The following is a 24,938-nucleotide window of genomic DNA, read 5'->3' on the forward strand; positions in this document are numbered from 1 at the left end:
TCATACTCCCCAACCCTATCAATACTATTACCAGCCCCACCCACAATCACGTGTGAAAGCACCCACGTGATCTACCAACTGACCTGCCTACACTGTGATGCATTCTATGTGGGAATGACCAGCAACAAACTGTCCATTCGCATGAATGGACACAGGCAGACAGTGTTTGTTGGTAATGAGGATCACCCTGTGGCTAAACATGCCTTGGTGCACGACCAGCACATCTTGGCGTAGTGTTACACCGTCCGGGTTATCTGGATACTTCCTACTAACACCAACCTATCCGAACTCCGGAGATGGGAACTTGCTCTTCAATATATCCTCTCTTCCCGTTATCCACCAGGCCTCAATCTCCGCTAATTTCAAGTTGCCGCCACTCATACCTCACCTGTCATTCAACAACATCTTTGCCTCTGCACTTCTGCCTCGACTGACATCTCTGCCCAAACTCTTTGTCTTTAAATATGTCTGCTTGTGTCTGTATATGTGTGGATGGATATGTGTGTGTGTGTGTGTGTGTGTGTGTGTGTGTGTGTGTGTGTGTGTGTGTGTGCGCGCGCGAGTGTGTACCCGTCCTTTTTTCCCCCTAAGGTAAGTCTTTCCGCTCCCGGGACTGGAATGACTCCTTACCCTCTCCCTTAAAACCCACATCCTTTCGTCTTTCCCTCTCCTTCCCTCTTTCCTGATGAGGCAACAGTTTGTTGCGAAAGCTTGAATTTTGTGTGTATGTTTGTGTTCGTTTGTGTGTCTGTCGACCTGCCAGCACTTTCATTTGGTAAGTCACATCATCTTTGTTTATATATATAAGTACAGAACTCTGTTTGTGTGGCAGTTGGTCACACGTTTATGAAGACATGTGCACCGCCGTGCTGAGGCATTCGGTCTTGTCTTGGCGGCCGTTGAGAATGGAGCTCCCGTTGGATGTTACCACTAAGTGTGAATTGCCCGCAGTTATTCGGTTTTTGAATGCAAAGGGCACTGCGCCAATTGAAATCCATTGCCAATTGACGGAAGTATATGATGAGTCGTGTAAGGATGTCAAAAATGTTCATAAGTGGTGTAGAGAGTTTGCAGCTGGCTGGACCAAAGTTCACAACGAACAAAGGAACAGGAGACTGTCAATTTCTGAGGAGACAGTGTTGAAGGTTGAGCAGCAAAGCATGTGTGAAGATCGGCGGATCAACCTGGATGATCTTTGCACATTGGTTCCGGAGGTTTCCCGAAGCATCGCTCATAGAATTTTAACGGAAACATTGAACTTCTGGAAGGTGTGTGCAAGATGGGTGCTACACATGCTGACTGAGGACCACATGCAGCAACAAGCTGATGCTTTCCACGCATTTCTTCGCCACTTTACAGCCAAACAGGACAACTTTCTGGACTAAGTTGTCACGGGTGACAAAACTTGGGCATACCACTTTACACCTGAGACCAAGCAACAATAACGCCAGTGGCAGCATCCTTCTTCACCAAAGCCGCGGAAATTCAAACACACACAGTCTGCCGGTAAAGTCCTGACAATCGTTTTTTGGGATTGGAAAAGGGTATTATTGCTCAATTTTATGCCCACTGGGACCACAGTTAATGCTGACAGGTACTGTGAGACTCTGAAAAAACTCAAACAGGCAGTTCAGAACCGAAGAAGAGGAATGTTGAGCGTGGTCGTACAGATTCTCCATGAGAACATTTGCCCACACATCTCTCAGCAAACCATTGCTCTCCTGCAACAGTTTCAGTGGAACATAATTACCCGGCCACCGTATAGACTTGCCCAGTGACTATCACCTGTTTCCTAGGTTAAAAGAACATTTGGCTGGAAAGCGATTCAACTCTGATGACGAGGTGAAAGAAGAGTTTCATAACTTTCTGAACAGCATGGCAGCCAGTTGGTATGACATGGGCATACAAAAACTACCACAGCGTCCACAAAAATGCATTGACAGAAATAGTGATTATGTCAAAAACAGCTAAATGTTCAAGCTGTAAACTGATGTAAACCGTTGTAGAGGGGGAAAAAAAACAGGTCTATGTACTTAAAAAAAATAATAGGAGACTCTACTTTTGGGATTACCCTTGTAACTTGGAGACACCAGAGGCATTCAGATCCATTGTATAATGGTAAGACAGAGATTTTTGTACCAGATTTTAACCTGCCAATTGTTTCAGTGGCAGATGTGGACTCTGAACATATATAATTAGTTATGAAATGAAATGTAGATTAATGCTGCAGAAATGTAGGAAATTAAGGAGGCGAATTCTGTATAGGTTGAAATAGTGGTTTAAAGAGTTACAAAGAGAGCATTATGCAACACCTGACTGAAATAGGCAAAGTAAATACATCAGAGGATAATTAGGTAGTTTTGAGAGATGAAGTAGTGAAGGTGACAAAGGATAAACCAGGCAGAAATATGAGGCTCAGTAGGAGTCCTTGAGTAATATATGAGATGTTAAATTTAAGTGACCAAAGGATAAAATATAGAACTGCAGCAACTGAAGTTGGCAAAAAGAACACATGCATCAATAAATGAGAGTGATAGAAAATGTGAAATTGCAAAGCAGGAATGCCTCAAGAGAAAATACTAAACTATAGGAACAGGCAAAGACATATACTAAATACAAGAAAATTAGAAACCTTCGAAAACAGGAGTTGAATGTGAAGAGCTCACACAGCAAGCCAGTACTAAGCAAACAAGGTGAGCCTGAAAGTTTGAATGCATATGTAGAAAAGAAACAAACTGAAAGACAGTATTATGGAAAGAGAGAAAGATGAAGATGGGTTGGGAAATGTGGTACTAAGGAAAAAATCTGATAGAACACTAAAACCTAAGTTGAAACAAGGCCCTTGGAATAGATCGTATTATTCACATCCTTGGGAAAACCATCCATGACAAAACTGTTCCATCAGGTATGTGGACTTAATGACAGAGTTGCAATACCCTCAGACTTGAGGAAAATGTGTGACAGGTGTGTTACTGAGCCGACAGTTCATTGCTTCATGGTTGCAAAATAATAAGAATTATGAACAGAAAAATGGAATGACTAACACAAGTTGACTTTGAGAAGATTGTTTTGTATTCCAAAGAAGTATAGGAACGTGGGAGGCTGTACTTACACTACTTTTGAAGTCAGAAGGTAGGTTGAAGAAATTCAAACTCGCATATAATGTACTATTTGTACATTTACGAAAAGTTGTAACAGTGATCATTGCAATACACTCTTTGAAATTCGGAACTTATCAGGAGTAAAATACATAGCTTTTTCCTATCTTCAACTTGTCCCGAGGTCAGACTGCAGTCATAAGTCAAGATGCGAAAGGTAGGTAGTAAATGAGAAGGAATTGAGACATGATTGCTCTGTGTGCCTCTTGCTGTTCAGTATGTACATGGAGCAAGCAGTATCCCATTTCAATCGTCAAAATGTGTGGGCTCAGAATGACAGAGTAATTATCAAAACCTCAGCTGGAAAAACGGTGGTTACAAATGTGACTAAACTGAAACAGAATAACATCTCTGGTAGACGCACGCCCCTGAAGCTCTCGCTAAGTTAAGTGATTAATATTGAAATAAGAGCTAATGTAGTTAATATTACATTTGACTGGTGCATTTACTTATTCACTAGGCTATATATATTGAGGGTTTCGCTTTTTTGAACGCATTTAGATTGAAAAGAAAGTATTTTGTAAAGGCCAATAGTCATTAGGTTTGTTTACATTTTAGGTGTAAATTTCGTGAAGGTGTAGATCTTTATTTTTTTGACTAGACTTAGTGGTTCAGAGTTAAATTAATATGTGTCTGTCATAAGAAGTTTCAGTAGTTAATTAGAACTTTCAAAAATAAGTTTAAAAGTTTGTTTACATTAGCATTGTTACTATAAGCTACGAAACTTCAGTGCTGTTGTGCCTAGTTATTCTCTGCTTTTATGTAAATTTTTTAATAACTTTTTCTATCAAACCATGTGTGACAAATGTGTTGGTTGCTGTAGAAATCTAAAGGACGTCGTTCTGTGAAGACTGTAGGTTATGGTTTCATTGGGGCGAATGTAGCGGTAAGGAAACAGGGATAGATAATGAGGCTCTTCCATGGTTATGTAGAAAGCTTATGTAGAAAGGATAGAAAAATTGCTGAACAGGAGGAAAAATTGTGCCCTTAAGGCTGAATTAGAAAATGTGAATTTGGAACTATGGAGGGCACAGGAGGAATAAGAGGCGGGGTGCTGGGGAAAGGTAGCAAGCAAAGTGTGAAAAAGGGAAATTGTTGAAAAAACTTTAGAAATTAGGTTAGTAAATCAGATTGGCTTGTTATCTGAAGTAGTGGAGTGAGGGCCTCATCCAGATGTAGTTGAATGTAGGCTGGAGCAGAATATTAGCTTAAAGAAAGAAGACAGGTTGGGCTCAAATCAGAGTAGGAAAAGAAGAATTCTGCTTGTAGGTAGCAGCTTCAGAAGAAATTAGGTGCATCATACCAAGTTGCAAGTTTTGTGAAACCAAGTGCCAGCTTTAGCCAGGTGACAGAAAACTTAGGTCAGCTATGCTGGGACTTTGAGAAGGAAGATAAGGTAATTATAGTTGGGGGAGCAGGAAATAGCCTGGCTATGAAACCAAGATATAGTATTAAGAGTGACCTGGACAAAATAAGTGCAGAAACTGGCCACACAAATGTGGGATTTGTGGAGGTCTTTCAGCACTGGGCAAACACTGCTGTAAGACATGTTAACACTGAGCTGAACAGAATGCTCCAGACACTAGCAATATCTCACATAAGTATTGTTCCAGTTGATGCTATTGGTAGGTGGGGATACACTACACATGGCCTGCACCTAAATAGGAAGGGGAAAGATAAGCTACTTATCTATTAGCAGAAAACTGTGGGGGGGGGGGGGGGGGGATCCACAGTCACACTAGGGGTGATCCATGTGGTTAATGGGTCCAGGCAGACAGGTCTTTTAGGCTAAAGCCAAAGTCCAGACAGATGACACTCAAGATAAATAGAATAAAAGTAACTTCATGCACAGTAAATAGGTGTAAAAGTAAGGGCAGTATCAACTTACTTCATCAAAATATCAGGGGAATAAAATATGAAGTAGATAAGCTATTAGTGTGTTTAGATGATCTCAAAAATAAGAATGTGATTAATATACTCTGTCTGTCTGAACACCATGTAACTGTAGGCATGGATAGTGTAAGTACAAGCAGGTATAATTTAGCATCTTACACTTGCAGATCTAGGATGGATAAAGGAGTTGCCGTTTTCATAAAACAAGGGTATCAATGCAAAACTGTAGAAGTAAGCAAATTTTGTGTTGATCAGCACTTTGAGGTTTGTGCATGTGAGCTTCAGCTTGCTAAAGTAGTATTGATATTAGCAACAGTATACAGGTCCCCATTAGGAGACCAGGAGCTATTCATAAAGACTTTACTCCCTGTTATGCTGTCTGCCAGACAAAAAGAAGTTATTAATCTGTGGTGATTTCAATGTAAACATTCTAAGTAATTCTTATAGGAAAAGTGAACTAGAAGTGTTATTAACAACATATAACTTAGAATCTGTGATCAGTAGGATGTAAAACACACACATGCTTTCCCTGTGATAAATAGATTGTCAGACCATGATGCATAACTGATTAATTTACAAAACCTAACAGGGTGTACAGTTCAGAAACCTACACTCAAATGAGCATTGATCCATGCTGTGTTACGGTTTGTTCTTGTTATCGGTACATGCCAGTATAAGTCAAGTCAGTATAGCTTGTAAAGTTTTTCTTGGCTGTTTCACCCCTCCCTGCCCCATTTGTCAATAGAAATCTGAAGCTGTTGTGACATTTGTGTTCTGTTTATGGTCACTGCGTTACAAAAGGCCTAATTTATTTTCTTATTCATTATACAAATAAGCAACACATTTGAAAATGGATGTCTCTATAACGTGCTTTCTTGAAACATTGTTACCTCCGTGCACCATTTATGGTAGACTACTCAAAGTTTACACTTGAGCATGTGCTCGATAACAGAGTAACAAGTGAGAAATGAACATGAACGCCAGTGCTGTCTGAACCAAAATTAGTACAGAATAGCAAAATAAGCTGGCCATGATACTACAATTACTGTGATGCTGCCTTCCAAGTATACAAATGAGGTGTTCTGATGTGCGATGTATACAGAAGTGCTTCACTGTGTTAGTGAATGGGAACAGAATTAACACTTTCAGTGCCTATGGTGTAATATTAATGCATATCTTTCGCAAAAAAGCTAACCGTAGTAAGTTGTAAATACAGGCCGTATTAACCGAATTGGAACTTCCCAGTGGTAATGAAAAACTCGCAGCTATTGTGTAATGGAAACTGTTGTATCGCAACTACAGTGAAGCTTACGATATGCTAGATCAGGATCTGTCAAGTGCAAACTTCGGACGTGTCTGGTATATTATGGGAATACAATGGTATGACGGGTGAAGGTGCCAGCATTAATGTCTTTCCATACACCTCTCCTTACCTTTTATTACTATTGTGCTCTTTATACTACTCTGTGTGTTTCCATTGCTAAAAGGCAAAACTCGTTAGAAAACTACAAGCTATACACTCTGTCAAGTGCATTAAGATCACAACTGCTGCAGACCTCAACGTCGCAAGTACTGCCAACGATGCAGCAGTTGTAGCAATACAGTACTGTGATGGCCCTATTGTTTTGTATCGAGTATCAACTCAACTCGGTATAAACATAATGAGCGACGAAGCCACCCCTGTTCTCTTTAGTGCAGTTCCACTACATCTCGTTATTCCCGTGTGTAGTTCATACCATACCTGCTGCAGTTCATCAGCAAGCACACACACCTGAGATGGCAGTATTGCATGGCAGACTGCTAAACATTTCCCCTCTTGCATCCCTATTATACTTCTTTTCCCTGTGCTTCTAAGACGCTGAAGCTCAACTTAGCATCAACAAGTAGCATATTGGCCCAATCGTTATGAGATTTTTTTAATGTATGAAATTAATTTTTTTCAGGTAACAAGTCAGATCTTACTGGAACACAATATTCGTAAAAAGACAGTAGTAGTGGTTACAGACAACGCTGCAGTTATGCAGTTATGAAAAAAAACTGTCGAAACCTTAAAGATTCGACAGTCACCCCGTTCTGCCTACTGCATCAGCTTAACAGTACAAGGCTGTTTCAAAGTAGAAATATTTTCCAAAATTTTACAAACAAATACTATTGTGACATTTTTTTCGTGACTGTGCAATAGCCAGTGCCAAACTGAGCAATGTTAAAAAAAAACTGAAACTGATACAAAAGGTGCTGAATCGATGGAACTGCTAAAAATACTAGATGCTGAAAAGCATATTAGAAGTACGAAGTGAGCATGCGATTGAAGTCAATGAAAGTTCAAAAGCACTGCCTTTCACACAGTAGAAAATTGTACAAGAGGTAATAGGTCTTCTTGAACCTTTTGAAGTAATAACAACAATAATCTCAGGGGAGTCATTATTATTAATAATTATACGGGCTATTTCTGTAAAGTTGTCAGACTTGGAAAGCACCTTAATAAGTAATGAAACACAGTGTTCTGGATTCCTTTATTAAATCAATGAAAGACTAATAACATTTAACAAGTGGACTGTTAATAAGCTTGTGACATTATTAGGTCCTAGGTTTAAAAAACTTGGTTTCATGACATTTCAAAAGGCAGACAACACTGCACAATTACTTCAGAAAGAGTATGCAGTTATCATTGCATCAACACCAAGAAAATAATCGAAACAGAAGCATCCACAAGCAGTGCTAATAAGTCTGATGATACTTCTGCCAGTTTGAAATCAGATGATCTACTTTTCCTGCTCAGTCAGCAACAGCGTAACGTCGATGTGGTTACACCAGTCAGTGATTCGATAATTGACCCACATCAGTATTTTGAAATGACTTGTAATAGACAAGCATGCTTGTGTATTAGAATATTGGGCAAAATCTAATAGTATGTTGCATGTAATAGCTACCAAATGTTTGTGCTTCCCAGTGATTTCAGTTCCTGCAGAGAGCATTTTCGTCAAGGCATGAGAAACAATTAATGATAAATGCAACAGACGAAATGAGAATAATTTAAATACCTTACTTTTTGCAAAAGAAATTTGCATATGTTATATTTTTGTATTTTAAACAACAAAAATTCTTAGAAAGTTATTTTTCACTTGGAATACATGCTCATAACAATTGATATTTAATCGATTTATCGATAGCTTTTAAAATTACTATCGATAATATTGGATATATCAACTATTGATCTTAAAGTAACACTAACTTGGATAGTTCAGTCAGTAAAGCATTTGCCTGCAAATGGCAAAGGTCCTAGGTTCTAATCCTAGTCCAGCACACTGTTTTAAACTGCCAGGAAGTAGTTTCAAATTGGTGCACGCTCTGCTGAGAGTGAAAATTCGTTTTGGAGAAGGTTAAATTGTCTCACAAACATTACTATCTTGTCCATATTATACCCACAATGAATATTCCTCTATCTCCCATACGTTCGTCATCTCAGAAAATCATTTTGGTGATAATTGGTAAGAATCAATCAGGCACACAATTTTGGTCACCTGAAATGTCTAGCACTGTCCCGTGCCACAGGTAGGGGCTAATCTGTCGAACTGCCAACTCTAGCAAACCTCCTTTCAGCATGCGTTGGACCCGTTAGTTATGCATTTGTAACAATCATTCAATGTTTATCTACACATTTTGAAGAACCGTGTCTCTTCTTCCACAAGCTAAACTTTCATGTAATCCTCCTGTCCAAATAGTTGCCAAAATCACCTCTATCTATTCATATCCCAGCGTATTCTTAGCGAGCACAGGCCAAGCAGTGCAGTGCAGAGCAGAGCAGTGAGTGTGAGTGTGTGTGTGTGTGTGTGTGTGTGTGTGTGTGTGTGTATACAATCTGATCTCAAACCCAGTCTTAAACATGTTATGTGTAGAATCCTGCTGGCTGAGTTTATGTTCACTTAAGTGAGTGTACAGACAGAAGTGCTCATTTGGCGTCAGACACAAGCTGCCAAAAATCAGCTCAATTAACTTGCCTTGTCAAAATTACATTCAGTTCAGTGATGATATGAGCATCTCATAATGGGAGATGTAAACATAGACTTGCTGAAAGACACTCCCTCCACAATAACCCTAAGAAGACTGTTTAGTTGCAGCAACCAAACATTCTTCCATTATAACCCACACACCATATGGTGCACAGTCACTGTCTTATAGATGTAGTCACTGTGAAAAAGATTGACAAAGTAAGAGATATAGGTTAAGCTTCAGCTCCAGGACTCTCACCATAGGAGATTCCTTGATCTGCTCCTTGTAGACCACAATGCTCAAATCCTGTCACATAACTTGTAGGAACAGTAGACACACAGGTTATGATGATGGTGTATCAGCTAATTTCTCAGAAATCTCACGGCAGCGAATAATCTGAGATCCTACAATTGATAGCAAAATTGATGAACTTACTAATAAACTCGTGGCCACCAAATTTTGCAAGCATTAAATAATAATACACCACCATTTAGTGTTTCCTGTGACCTATTTAAGGCACTTGACTATGTGAATCATAGTATTCTCCCAGATAAATTGAAGTTTTAAGGGGTTGATGGTATAGCCAACTAACTGATAATGCCATATCTAACCAAAATAAAAGTAATTCAACCAATGTAGTCCAGTGACATTATTCTGATGGGAGAAGTCACATCTGGGGCTCCCAAGGCTCAATCTTAGGTCTACCATTCCTCATATATGTCTACATCTCGACATCTACATCTGTACTATGCAAACCACTGTGAGATGCATGGCAGAGGGTACTTCCAATTGTAACACTTATTATGGTTTCTTCCTCTTCCATTCATGTTTGGAGCATGGGAAGCAAGATTGCTTTGAATACTTCTGTGTGTGCAGTAATTATTCTAATCTTATCTTCACTATCCCTGTGTGATCAATATGTAAGAGGTTGTAGTATATTCCTAAAATAATCATTTAAAGCTGGTTCTTGAAACTTTAATAGACTCTCATGATAGTTTACATCTATCTTCAAGAATCTCCTAGTTCAGTTCCTTCAGTATCTCTGTGACCATTTGTGCTGCCCTTTTCTGTATACATTCAATATCACCTGTTTGGGCTATCTGTTATGGGTCCCACACACTTAAGCAATATTCTAGAACTGGTTGTACAAGTGATTTGTAAGCAATCTCCTTTGAAGATTGATTGCAGTTCCCCAGTGTTCTACCAATAAACCAAAGTCTACCACCTGCTTTACCCACGACTGAGCTTGTGTGACCATTCCATTTCATATTCCTACGAAGTGTTACACCTATGTATTTGTATGAGTTGGCAGATTCCAGCAGCGAGTAATTGATATTATAGTCATAGGATACTATGTTTTTTCCCTTTCGTGAAGTACAAAACTTTACATTTCTGAACATTTAAAGCAAGTTGCCAATATCTACACAACTTTGAAACCTTATCAAGATCTGACTGAATATTTATGCAGCTACTTTCAGATAGTACTTCATTATAGATAACTGCATCATCTGCAAAAAGACTGATAGTACTATTAATATTGTGTGCAGGGCCATTAAGATACAAATGAACAGGAAAGACCCTAACACACTTTTGTGGGGCACACCAAAAGTTACTCTGACATCTAATGATGACTCTCCATCAAAGATAGCACGTTGTGTCCTCCCTACCAGAAAATTCTGTCCAGTAACGAATTTCATTTGATACCCCCATATGATCATACTTTTAACAAGCGTAAGTGTGGTACTGGGTCAAATGCTTTTCAGAAATCAAGAAATTCAGTGTATACCTGATTGCCCTAATCTAAAGCATTCAGCATGACATGTGAGAAAAGTGCAACTAGGGTTTCACAAGATTGATATTTTCAAAATCATGCTGGTTGGCATTGAGGAGGAGGTCATTCTGTACACTATGTGATCAAAAGTATCTGGACATTCCCAAAAACATAAATTTTTCATGTTAGGTGCATTGTGCTGCCACCTACTGCCAGACACTCCATATCAGCTCATTAGAGATTGTGAGAGACCAGAATGGGGCACTCTGCATTTCAGTGTGGCATATGGCACATATTCAACCATTGATCTTGGTCTGCAGTAGTTTCCTTCTCCCATCTATCCACTGGAGAGCTCATGACGACGTGTGGTAGTGACCATTTCCCCATCTTCCTGTCACTACCCCAGTGCCATGCCCACAGATGCCTACCTAGATGGGCTTTAAACAAGGCAGACTGGGTAGCCTTCACCTCTGTCGTCACCGTTGAATCTCCCCCACATGTGACATTGATGTTGTGGTTGAGCAGGTCTCTACGACGATTGTTTCTGCAGCGGAAAATGTGATCCCTCGTTCTTTAGGGTGCCCACGGTGAAAGACAGTTCTTGGTGGTCACCAGAAGTCGCTGTGGCAATTAAAGAGTGTCGATGAGCTCTAGAGTGACATAAGTAGCACCCTTCCCTAGAGCACCTAATAGCCTTTAAGCGGCTCCACGCTCGCGTTCGCCAGCTTATAAAATGGCAGAAACAGGAGTGTTGGGAGAGGTACGTGTCGACCATTGGGTGCCATACGTCAACTTCCCAAGTCTGGATTAAGATCAAACGTCTTTTTGGGAACCAGACCCCAACAGGTGTCCCTGGCGTTAACATCAATGGAGTGTTATGTACCAATGCAAACGTGATTGACGAGCACTTTGCTGAGCACTATGCTCAAGCCTCTGTGTCGGAGAATTATCTCCCAGCTTTCTGCACCCTCAAACAGTGAATGGAAAGGAAAGTCCTCTTGTTCACTACACGCCACAGTGAACCCTATAATGTCCCGTTCAGAGTGGAAGCTCCTCGTCACCCTTGCACATTGCCCAGACACAGCTCCTGGGCTGGATTGTATCCACAGTCAGATGATTAAACATCTTTCATCTGACTAAAAGCGACATCTCCTCGTCGTCTTCAACCGGATCGGGTGCGATGGCACCTTTCCATCACAGTGGTGTGAGAGCACCATCATTCCAGTGCTGAAACCTGGTAAGAACCCGCTTGATGTGGATAGCTATTGGCCTATCACCCTCGCCAACGTTCTTAGTAAGCTGCTAGAACATAAGATGTGTCAGCAGTTGGGTTGGGCCCTGGAGTCACATGGCCTACTGGCTCCATGTCAGGGCGGCTTCCGCCAGGGTCGCTCTACCACGGATAATCTTGTGTCCCTCGAGTCTGCCATCCAAACAGCCTTTTCCAGGCGCCAACATCTGGTTTCCGTCTTTTTTGACTTACATAAAGCATACGACACAACCTGGCGACATCATATCCTTGGCACATTGTACGAATGGGATCTCCGGGGCCCACTCCAGATCTACATCTATGTGATTACTCTGCAATTCACATTTAAGTGCTTGGCAGAGGGTTTGTCGAACCACAATCATACTATCTCTCTACCATTCCACTCCTGAACAGCGCGTGGGAAAAACGAACACCTAAACCTTTCTGTTCGAGCTCTGATTTCTCTTATTTTATTTTGATGATAATTCCTACCTATGTAGGTTGGGCTCAACAAAATATTTTCGCATTCGGAAGAGAAAGGTGGTGACTGAAATTTCATAAATAGATCTCGCCGCGACAAAAAAGTCTTTGCTTTAATGACTTCCATCCCAACTCACGTATCATTTCTGCCACACTCTCCCCCCTATTATGTGATAATACAAAACGAGCTGCCCTTTTTTGCACCCTTTCGATGTCCTCCGTCAATCCCACCTGGTAAGGATCCCACACTGCGCAGCAATATTCTAATAGAGGACGAACAAGTGTAATGTAAGCTGTCTCTTTAGTGGACTTATTGCATCTTCTAAGTGTCCTGCCGATGAAATGCAACCTTTGGCTCGCCTTCCCCACAATATTATCTATGTGGTCTTTCCAACTGAAGTTGTTCCTAATTTTAGCACCCAGGTACTTAGTTGAATTGAGAGCCTTGAGAATTGTACTATTTATCGAGTAATCGAATTCCAACGGATTTCTTTTGGAACTCATGTGGATCACCCCACACTTTTCGTTATTTAGCGTCAACTGCCACCTGCCACACCATACAGCAAATTTTTCTAAATCTCTTTGCAACTGATACTGGTCTTCGGATGACCATACTAGACGGTAAATTACAGCATCATCTGCGAACAACCTAAGAGAACTGCTCAGATTGTCACCCAGGTCATTTATATATATCAGGAACAGCAGAGGTCGCAGGACACTTCCCTGGGGAACACCTGATATCGCTTTAGTTTTACTCGATGATTTGCCGTCTATTACTACGAACTGCGACCTTCCTGACAGGAAATCACGAATCCAGTCACACAACTGAGACGATACCCCATAGGCCCGCAGCTTGATTAGAAGTCGCTTGTGAGGAACGGTGTCAAAAGCTTTCTGGAAATCTAGAAATACGGAATCAACTTGAGATCCCCCGTCGATAGCGGCCATTACTTCGTGCGAATAAAGAACGTTGCACAAGAACGATGTTTTCTGAAACCATGCTGATTACATATCAATAGATCATTCCCTTCGAGGTGATTCATAATGTTTGAATACAGTACATGCTCCAAAACCCTAGGGCAAATCGACGTCGATGATAAAGGTCTGTAGTTCGATGGATTACTCCTACTACCCTTCTTAAACACTAGTGCGACCTGCGCAATTTTCTAATCTGTAGGTACAGATCTATCGGTGAGCGAGCGGTTGTATATGATAGCTAAGTAGGGAGCTATTGTATCAGAATATTTTGAAAGGAACTTAATCGGTATACAATCTGGACCTGAAGACCCATATCAAGTGATTTGAGTTGCTTCACAACCCCTAAGGTATCTACTTCTAAGAAGCTCATGCTAGCAGCTGTTTGTGTTTCAAATTCTGGAATATTCCGTTCGTCTTCCCTGGTGAAGGAATTTCGGAAAATGGCGTTCAATAACTCCGTTTTAGCGGCACAGTCGTCGGTAACAGTACCATCGGCACTGCACAGCGAAGGTATTGACTGCGTCTTGCCGCTTGTGTACTTTACATACGACCAGAATTTCTTCGGATTTTCTACCAAATTTCGAGACAATGTTTCGTTGTGGAACCTATTAAAGGCATCTTGCATTGAAGTCCGTGCCAAATTTCGCACGTCTGTAAATTCTAGCCAACCTTCAGGATTTCGCTTTCTTCTGAACTTCGCATGCTTTTTCCGTTGCCTCTGCAACAGCGTTCGGACCTGTTTATTGTACCATGGGGGATCAGTTCAATCTCTTACCAATTTATGAGGTATGAATCTCTCAATTGCTGTTGCTGCTATATCTTTGAATTCGAGCCACATCTCGTCTACATTTGCATAGTCAGTTCGGAAGGAATGGAGATTGTCTCTTAGGAAGGCTTCTAGTGACACTTTATCCGCTTTTTTAAATAAAATTATTTTACGTTTGTTTCTGGTGGATTTGGAAGAAACTGTATTGAGCCTAGCTACAACCACCTTGTGATCACTAATCCCTGTATCAGTCATGATGCTCTCTATTAGCTCTGGATTGTTTGTGGCTAAGAGGTCAAGTGTGTTTTCGCACCTATTTACAATTCACGTGGGTTCATGGACTAACTGCTCGAAATAATTTTCGGAGAAAGCATTTAGGACAATCTTGGAAGATGTTTTCTGCCTACCACGGGTTTTGAACAAGTATTTTTGCCAACATATCGAGGGAAGGTTGAAGTCCCCACCAACTATAACCGTATGAGTGAGGCATTTATTTGTTAAGAGACTCAAATTTTCTCTGAACTCTTCTGCAACTATATCATCGGAGTCTGGGGGTCAGTAGAAGGAGCCAGTTATTAACTTAGTTCGGCTGTTAAGTATAACCTCCACCCATACCAATTCGCACGGAGTATCTACTTAGACTTCACTAAAAGATAAACCACTACTGACAGACACAAACACTCCACCACCAATTCTGCCTAATCTATCTTTCCTGAACACCGTCTGAGACTTCGTAAAAATTTCTGCAGAACTTACTTCAGGCTTTAGCCAGCTTTCTGTACCTACTTCCTATTGCTCTGTACTTTGTGTCCAAGTTGGTGCCTACCATAGTTCTCCCCGTATTCAGGAGAAAGGTGTTCCGCAGGGCTCCGTATTGAGTGTGTGTCTATTTTTAGTGGCTATTAACGGCCTAGCAGCAGCTGTAGGGCTGTCGGTCTCACCTTCTCTGTATGCGGATGACTTCTCCATTTTGTATTGCTCCTCCAATACTGGTGTTGCTGAGCACTGCTTACAGGGAGTCATTCACAATGCACAGTCATTGGCTACAGCCCACGGCTTCCAGTTTTCAGCCACAAAGTCGTGTGTTATGCACTTCTGTTGGTGTTGTACTGTTCATCCGGAACAAGCTTAATGATGGTCCACTCACTGTAGTAGAGACATATCATTTCTTAGGACTTGTTTTGGTGCCCGATTGACTTGGTTACCTCACCTTCATCAACTTAATCGGAAGTGCTGTCGGCACCTAAATGCCCTCTGCTGCCTGAGCAACACCAACTGGGGGTGCAGGTTGCTCTACACTGCTGCAGCTCTACACAGGCCTTGTTCAATCCTGCCTTGACTATGGGAGTCTGGTTTACAGTTTGGCGGTGTCCTTATCGTTGAATTTACTCGACCCATTGCACCACTGCGGCGTTCGCCTAGTGACGGGAGCTTTTCGAAAGAGTCTGGTGCCCTGTGTCCTGGTGGAGGCCGGAGCCCTTTCATTGCAGATCCGACGTGCACACTGCTCACCAGTTATGTTGCACACATTCTTAGTTCTCATGCACATCCGAATTACTCTCTCCTTTTCCCACCCACAGCAGTTCATCTCCTGCATCGGTGGCCCAAGTGAGGGCTCGTGATTGTGGTTTGCTTCCAGTCCCGTCTCTCTGAACTGGAGTCCTTCCCTTTCCCACCTCTCCTCAAGGTCCATTCGCATACACCTCCATGGTGTAAACCTAGGCCGAAGCTTTGCCTGGACCTTTCACATGGCCCTAAGGACTCCGTTAACCCTGCGGCTCTCCGCTGTAACTTCTCTAAATTCTCGACATGTACCGGGCCATGAAGTGGTTTGCACCGATGGCTCGGTGGCTGATGGTCATGTTGGCTTTGCATATGTTCATGGAGGACATATTGAACAGCACTCCTTGCCAGATGGCTGCAGTGGTTTCACTGCAGAGCTGGTGGCCATATCTCGTACTCTTGAGCACATCTGCTCATGCCCTGCCAAGTCATTTCTCTTGTTTACTGACTCCTTGAGCAGCCTACAAGCTATCGACTAGGGCTACCCTCGCCATCCTTTGGTAGCGACGATCCAGGAGTCCCTGTGTGCCCTGGAACGGTCCGGTTGTTCCATGGTGTTTGTGTGGACCCCAGGCCATGTCGGAATCCCAGGAAATGAACTTGCCAACAGGTTGGGCGAAACAGGGTACATGGAAACCACTTCTGGAGATCAGCATCCCCGTAACTGACCTGCGATCATTATTATGCTGCAAGGTTTGTCAGCTTTGGGAGACGGAATGGCATAATCTTGGTATGCACAACAAACTGCGTGCCGTTAGGGGGACTACGAATGTGCGGAAGTCCTCCATTGGGGCCTCTCTCAGGGATTCTGTGTATTCTCTGCCGGCTCCGCATTGGCCACACTTGGGTGACCCGCGGCTGCCTCCTTCGCCGTAAGGACCCACCTCAGTGTCGGTGCAGCACCCGGTTGATAGTGGTCCATATTCTGGTACGCTGTCCTACTTTGACTGCCCTGCGACAAAATCTTAGGTTACCGGATTCATTGCCGCTAATTTTATGTGACAATGCCTCATCAGCTGGTTTGGTTTTACATTTTATTCGTGAGGGTGGGTTTTATCATTTGATCTAAGTTTTAGCACATGTCCTATGCCCCTGTGTCCCCCACCCTAGAGCTTCCATGGTGGAGGTTTTAATGTGTTGTAGAGTGGCTGGTTGACTTCTTCTTATTCTTAAGGTCAGCCAGCCATGTAACATGCTTTCTTGTTTTAATCTCCTTCCGTCTCTGTGGTTTTAGTGTCCCATTTTGTCCATTTGAGTGTTTGTTTCCCTTTCATCGTTCTTGTGGTTTTTCTTCTCTTTTGTTTTGTGTTTTAATTTTCATTTTGTTTTCTTATCACCATTGTGGCATTGGTTTATTCAGAACAAGGGCCGATGATCTAGCAGTTTGGTTCCCCCCCTCCCCTTTTAAACCAACCAATCCGTTCAGTTTAAAAATTGTCAGCTTTCACAAATACAATATTAGGCAGCAAAGTACTTTCACTGCCCCCTATTCGATCTGCCTTTGTCTTGGTTATAATATTGAGTGGTCTTTCCAAAGACATTCAAATGTTGACACACAGTGAAAATAACTTTTCACAGTAGATTTAAGAGGTATCATAGCTATCCTTGATGTATGTAAAAATCATGAAATGAAGGAACTGCTGAAGGTAATATTTGTAAAAGGCAAACACACTGTTTGTCAAGTGTGTGCAAATATTTGTACATAAGATATGTTCTACAATGTAACATCTCTTGTGAATGTGGGCAATAGAAGCTAAGCAAAATTTTGCCTGAAAGAAAAAGTAATTATTTGTTTTGCCCATTATAGTAACCTGCAATTATGTTTTAAACTAGGTTTTTCAGTAACCTTCCCTATACTTATATTTATTTGTTCAACTTCCATGATTATACTTTTTAGAGACGTTAATTCATTTTTAGGTGGACTGCATACTGTGGTATTATACCACTTACAATAAACAGTACCTGCATTTTCATAGCTGCAACCCCTTCCACCCTATAAATTCCCTCTCATACAGTCTGGCCACCCATGGACGGTGCATCTGCTGTGACAAGCAATCCCATGCCCATTATATTGCAGGCCTTCATGGACAATACTAATCTCCCCTCCCCCCCCCCCCCCCCCCCACACACACACACACACACACCCCAAAAAAAGGGGAAAAAAATCCCTTGCACAGAAACAGATTTTCTGCACCACATCCTCACATGCCCCTAAACCTTCAACCATCCTTGTGATCCAGCTGCCAAAGGGCATCCCCACCATCACATATCATCGTATAGACGCTCTCAATTTTACCATATCCTGTACTAGGGCTTCAACTACTTGTCATGCCCAGAAATGAGGAACACCCTACCCCTCCCCCCCTCCTTCCCAAATCCTTCCCATCCCTCCCAGACTAATATTCAGCCAACCACCCAATCTACAAAACGTCTTTGTCAATCCTTGTGCTACATCTGTTCCCAACACCTGTATGGTGGAAGACCTAGGAGCAAGACTTGTCCAGTGCACACACCAAGCATATTCTACTAGAGTCTCATCACAGATATATCCTACTATATCAGAGGCAGTGACACATGTGAAAGCAGGCAAGTCACATACCATCTCCACTCAAATGAAAGGCAAGCACCAAACTGTGGCCAAGAAAAGAGTTGACCAGCCAGTGATGAGACGCGCTGCTGAGCACAGCCAGCTTGACGTAAGAAGCTCATTCATGACATTGCCACCTGGATTCTTCCCACCCCCACAACCCACTACCAGTTTTTCTGAAATACATAAATGGAAATTCTCCTTACAAAACATCCTTCAATCATGTGATACTTCTGACCATTTCTGCTAGGCCCTGTCTCATGTGTACCCCCACCGCTGTTCCCAAGACTCCGACATCACTCATTCTGCTCTCGCACCCTTATCTGCACAGCCCCCCTCTTCCTGTGTTCTCTTCCCCTTCCCAGTCAACTGTGTGTTATAGTGTGCTATGTACATCTACCCATCTGTGGCTGTGCCAGAGCAAACTCATGGATGTCACATTAATAAGCCCTGCCCTTGCTGATGCAAGGCCTCAGCTGCATAGCAATTTGTTACTTTTACTCCTTCCATTATTTGTATTCTATCAGAGACTATCTGTTATTATATTTATATACACTCATTCTGTATTGTTGTTGTTGTTTTTCCCTTTTTTGAATGATAACAATTTGATCTTATTTCAGTAAAATACAGAAGGCCAACTACAGCTGTAAACTTGCCTGTGTATGAAGACTAACAGTAAAGTCATTTTAGTATTAGTTGAGTGACATTTTATTTCTTATTTTTCAGATTTTCCTTTTAACTTTATCATTCAATTTGTATGTCTTTTTAAGTGTTAAGTGCTCTTAATAATTATTATTTATATGCATTTACTTCACTAAATGTTTCTCTTTTCCACAACTGTCTAGGAAACTTTGAAAATGAAGTGAACAGAATTGAAGATTGGGCAAGAGAAAATGCTCATGAAACAGAAGAATGGGTGCAAAATGAAGACAATATGATAGAAAAATGGGCAAAAGAAAATTCTAATGAAACTGTAGAATGGGTTCAAGATGAGACAAAAATGGGAGAAAAATGGGCAAAAGAAAAGTTGGATGGAGCTGAAGAGTGGATACAGAATGAGGCAAAGACTGTAGAAAAATGGACCAAAGAAAACTACAATGAAGCTGAAAAATGGGTAAAGAATGAGAAAGAGATTGGAGAAAAATGGGCAAAAGAAACATTAAATGAGGTTGATGGTTGGGCGCAGAGTAAACTAGTGGAGACTCAGGAAGTTGTGAAAGCTCTAATGCCCAAGTTTAGTAGTGACAAATGTGTGTGTTATCATCAGACCTGTGGATGTTGTGTCCATGCAGAAGAACCAGAAATACATTTGAATAGCACAGGTACATAATCCATTGTGGCTCTCTCCAAGTGAAACTTTACATGTTTACTTTTTTATTGACATTTAGTTTTTTGTGATTTAACACTCATGTAAGTACAACCTTCTTTTTTTTTTCAGTTTGTGTAAATGTGACGTACCTGTCAGAAGATTATGGCATTTCTTTCACTGTTACACTAAACAACCACACACTTTACAATGAAACTGTATCAGGTAAATCTTTTTTGTGTATCTAGAAATTTTTATTTGTAGAAGTAAAAATTTTGTGTAGTGTCATTTGTTGCTGTTGGAAACACGTGCGTACATCCATTTGCATTCTGTTACTCTAAAATTACACACATTCATTTTGAGAGAGAATACTGAACCATTCACTTTGTTTTAAATGTTTGTTAGATTTAAACAGTGCTCTGGCAATGCTTTGTGTTTGTGGTAAAGGAAGTGTTGCCCTGTTGTTGGTATTTCACATTAAGTTGTAGATCCTTGTATAACAGTCAGTCAGTTCACACGATAACCACCTCTGGTCAGCTCACACTTAAAGAGTTCAAACAGTGGGCTTTAATGCCTGTTTCTGCATCTACAATAATACTCCACAAGCCATGTGACGGTGTGTGGCAGAAGGTACTTCTGATACCACTAACTGATCCCCCCCCACCCAACATTCCCCTTCCATTTGCAAATGGTGTGTGGGAAGAATGATTGTTGGTAGGCTTACGTATTAGCTGTATTTTCTCGAATATTCTTGTGGGCATTTTGTAAGATGGATGAAGAGGAAGTAATACATTGGCCAGCTCTTCCCAGAAAGTACTCTCTTGAAATTTCAACCGTAAACACCTCCATGATGGACTATGCCTCTTCTGTAGGGCCTGTCACTGGAGTGTGCTGAGTATCACTGTAACTCTTTTGCGCAGACTAAACAATCCCTTGACAAAACACAGCACTCTTTGTTGGGGCTTCTCTCTCTCTTCTATCAGTTTCACCTGGTAAAGGTCCCAGATTGAGGAACAGTACTTAAGAATCGGTTGAAAAAGTGCCTTTTAAGCCATTTCTTTAGTGGATGAATTACATTTCCTTAAGATTTTTCCTATGGATCTCAGTCTGGCAGCTGCTGTTCTTGCTGTGTGTTTTATGTGGCCATTCCATTTAAGATTGCTCTGGATAGATACTCCTTGATATTTTACAGTAGTTGCTGTTTCTAGCAATTTGTCATAAATAGTGTAGTTGTACAGTAGTTGATTTCTTTACCTATGTATATGTAATATGCTGCACTTATTTATTATGTTCATGGTCAGCTGCTTATTCCTGCGCTTCTAATTAATCCTCTGTAGGTCCTTCTGCAAATAGTTACTGTCTTCTGTCATTGCATCATAAGCAAACAACAGTAAAGAGCCTCTAACTCATTGTGCTACATCATTTACATTGAAGTGAGAAAGGTTGTGTGATACCTCCTAATATTGTCGGATCTCCTTTCGCCCAATGTAGTGTGGGAGCTTAATGTGTCATGGACTCAACAAGTTGTCAGAAATCCCCTGCAGAATATTAAGCTGTGGTGTCTGTATAGCCATCCATAATTGCGAAAGTGTTGCCAATGCAGGATTTTGTGCACAAACTAGCCTTTCGATTATGTCCCATAAATGTTTTATCATGTCAGGTGATTTGGGTGGGAAAATCATTCGCTTTAATTGTCCAGAATGATTTTCAAACCAATTGCAAACAATTGTGACTTTGATATGGTGCATTCTCATCCATAAAAATTCCATTGTCATTTCTCCATCAATGAATGGCTGAAAATTGTCTCAATGTAGCTCAACATAGCCGAGGACCCAGTACATTATATGTAAAAAAAGACCACACCATTGTGGAGCCATCATCAGCTTGCACAGTGCCTTGTTGAAAACTTGGGTCAATATCTTGTGGGGTCTGCGCCACACTCAAATCCTACCATCATCTCTTACCAACTGACACTGAGACTTGGCCAACCAGGCCTCCAGTTGTTTAGGGGTCCAGCAGCTCCGGTCATGAGCCCAGTAGAGGCCCTGCAGTTGATGTTCTGCTATTAGCAAAGTCATCTGCATTGATTGCCTGCTGCCATAGCCCATTAATACCTGATTTGTCTGCACTGTCCTAACAGATATGTTCATCATATGTCCCACATTGATTTCTGTGGTAATTTCCCACAGCGTTGCTTGTCTATTAGGACTGACAACTCTATGGAAACTCCACTTCTCAAGGCCATTAAGTGAAGGCCATCGGTCACTGTGATCTCCATGGTGAGAGGTAATGCCTGAAATTTGATATTCTCGGCACACTGTTGATCACGAAATATTGAGTTGCCTAACAATTCCTGAACTGGAATGTCTCGTGCGTCTAAATCCAACTACCATTTCGTGTTCAAAGTCTGTTAATTTCCATCGTGCAGCTGTAGTGGTGTTCGAAACATTTTCACATGAGCCACCTGAGTTAAATGACAGCTCTGCCAATACAATGTCCTTTTATAGCTTGTGTACATGATAGTACTGCAATCTGTATATGTGTATATTGCTATCCCATGACCGTTCTCATCTCTGTGTGTAGACAATATAAATCGTACCAATCATATCACTCTTCTTTGGGGTAATCTTGAAATTACATGTACATCTGTTGAGTTTGTTCTATTAAGAATGATGTGGGAGCTCTTTTTGCGAGGATGTCTTGAATCCAGTTCCAAATCTGGTCAGATACTTAGTAAGCTCGTATTTTTTTTCACTAACCAGGGGTGTGGACAGTATCAGATGCCTTCCTGAACATGAGGAACACAGCATTAACCTGAGTGCCGATGTCTGCAGCGCTGTGGATCTCATGGAGGAACAGAGTGAGCTGAGTTTTGCAAGATCTCTGTTTGCAAAATCCGTATTGATTTTTATAAATAAGATTTTTCCCCAGAAAACTTCATAATACATTAGGATAAACATGTCCAATAATTTTACAACATATTGAGGGCAACCATATAGGCCTATAATTATATACACCCGTTCTATGACCCTTCTTGAAAACAGGAATGACCTGCACTATTTTCCAGTCACTAGGTACCCGTCGTTGCTCCAGCTGCCTGCAGTGAACTGCTGCTAGAAGGGGAGTATGTTCTTTTATATAAATGTCTGTTGATTCTTACAGGTATCTCATCTGGTCCTGAGGCCTGCCTATTGATTGATGCTGCTTTTGTACAGCAAATAGATAAAATAAAAAAAATATGGTAAATCCTGTGGCTTTGTCACTGTACACAGCTACAACAGCACCTGGCAGTGACGTGTGCTGCAAGTGAAGTGTCACTGTTCATTGCAGCAGATACTTCAGTTCTGTATTGTTTCTGTGCACTGTTGCCATGTCATTAAAATCTGTTGGCTGAGATATAGTACCAACTAGATCGAATGTCAGTAACTTCATTTTAGGTGCTAATGATGAGCCACATACATCCCCATCACTATACCATCCCTACTCTTGCACAGTATATAAATACACAAAAACATAATTAAATAGAATTACACGCATTCAGTAATCTAACAATAAAGGAGGGGGGGGGGGGGGAGTTGAAGTTCAAAGACAAAAACAAAGTAGTGGAAAGATTATGTTGGCAACACTGCAAAACACAACACATACTGAGAAGTACAAAAACAAGTGGAATACAGATGTATGTTGTGAAAAACAGAATAAATGTGTAGTGCTGCAGAGCAACTAAAAATTAGACCAAAATTATCACTGTCTAATGCAGAAAAACAACAATGTGATGGCAGACGGCGTTTCCCAATGTAAGCAAGAAATCAAGTAAAGATCACTGTAAGTACAAATCAACATATTCTTAATGAACTGTTTTTTAATCTAAAGTCAAATCAAAATGCAAACTTAATTACAGACCACTGATGATGCTTTACTTCAATAAAGCCAAATGTGTCTGGTGAAAAAAACACGCATTTTTGTAGTTTGAATGACAGAACAAAAATACCCTCAAGATTGAATTTGTTGCTTCGCCTCCATTACCACAAGAGTGCCTGTGTAATGTACACTTATAACATCCCATGTCAGCTGGAAACAACTACTTCATGGCTTCATCTGCGTCTAGGCATTGTTGTTGCTGACGGAGATGCTGTTGCTGGCGGACTTGTCCTTTGGCTATGGGGCTATCACTTCTGTTTTCGTGCGGGGGATCACAATGATCTGTGTCAATGCATCCTGCCTCCATAACATCTATGGTAGATAGATTCTTCTCAATCTGGGATTGGTGAGGCTCATGCACTTTTGGACCATCAAGAAGAGATGTGTTTAGCTTTCTTATGGCCTGTGGGTGTGCTTCTGCATTCCTGATGCACTCACAGCCACAACCTGACAGAAGAGCTTGTTGAGCCATAGTGTTATGCTCTCTATTGTGTCCTTACATAATTTCTTGCTCGTGATAAACACCTGTTACGCTAAAACTTCTGAATTTTTGTCAGCAAGGCTATTGGACAGGATATTGAGTGGTAAGAAAACCACATACTGTGCCCTTTTGTAGGTTGGAGAATTCTCATTAAGAACTGTGAATTATCATTCTCTCAATTTCATTAAACAAAACCAAGCAGTAAAACAAAAAATAACTGTTGAAACTGGGACTTGGGCCATCACACTGTTGTTTATGTGTGTTGACTACACCACCAAACTACGTAATCACTATACTAAGTGCTGCAGTATACGGGTATTTCTTACTGTTGATGTGTCCGTGACTCCATCTCTTGACATAGTGTTTTTTTTTTTCCATTTATGAGGTTTTAGGAATAGAGTGGAGCAGATTTTCTAATGTGAGATCATAGATTTTAATGTGTTTACAGGATGGCTGTCCCATTGTTACATCTGCCTCTGCATGCAACCTAATCTCTTCTTATTCTCATGACCCTTGTGTGATATATCAATGGAAAAAAATTACTGTTTGTCTGCCTCTATATAAGCCCTAATTTCTGTTTTTGTGGTCTGCACGCAAAATGTACAATGGTGACAGTGGAATCCTTCTGCAGTCAACTTCAAATGCTGGTTCTTAAATTTTCTCTGTAGTGTTCCTTGAAAAGAAAGTCGCCTTCCCTCCCAGGATTCCCATTTGAGTTCCCAAAGCACCTCTTTAATACTTGCATATTGTTTGAACATGCCAGTAACAAATCCAACAGGCCACATCTGAATTTCTTCG

The 24,938-nt window shown here is 41.1% G+C and overlaps 1 protein-coding gene across 1 annotated transcript in view; it reads left to right on the forward strand.

Annotated features, from left to right (window-relative positions):
- Positions 1 to 24,938, forward strand: part of LOC126184701 (uncharacterized) — a 47,873-nt gene that overhangs the window by 19,674 nt on the left and 3,261 nt on the right. Inside the window, exons 2-3 of the mRNA XM_049927213.1 lie at positions 19,281 to 19,757; positions 19,874 to 19,966. Coding sequence (XP_049783170.1) covers positions 19,281 to 19,757; positions 19,874 to 19,966 — 570 coding nt within the window. The remainder of the gene's footprint in view (positions 1 to 19,280; positions 19,758 to 19,873; positions 19,967 to 24,938) is intronic.

Source organism: Schistocerca cancellata, chromosome 4 (genome assembly GCF_023864275.1).
Source record: "Schistocerca cancellata isolate TAMUIC-IGC-003103 chromosome 4, iqSchCanc2.1, whole genome shotgun sequence".
Taxonomy (NCBI): Eukaryota; Metazoa; Arthropoda; class Insecta; order Orthoptera; family Acrididae; genus Schistocerca; species Schistocerca cancellata.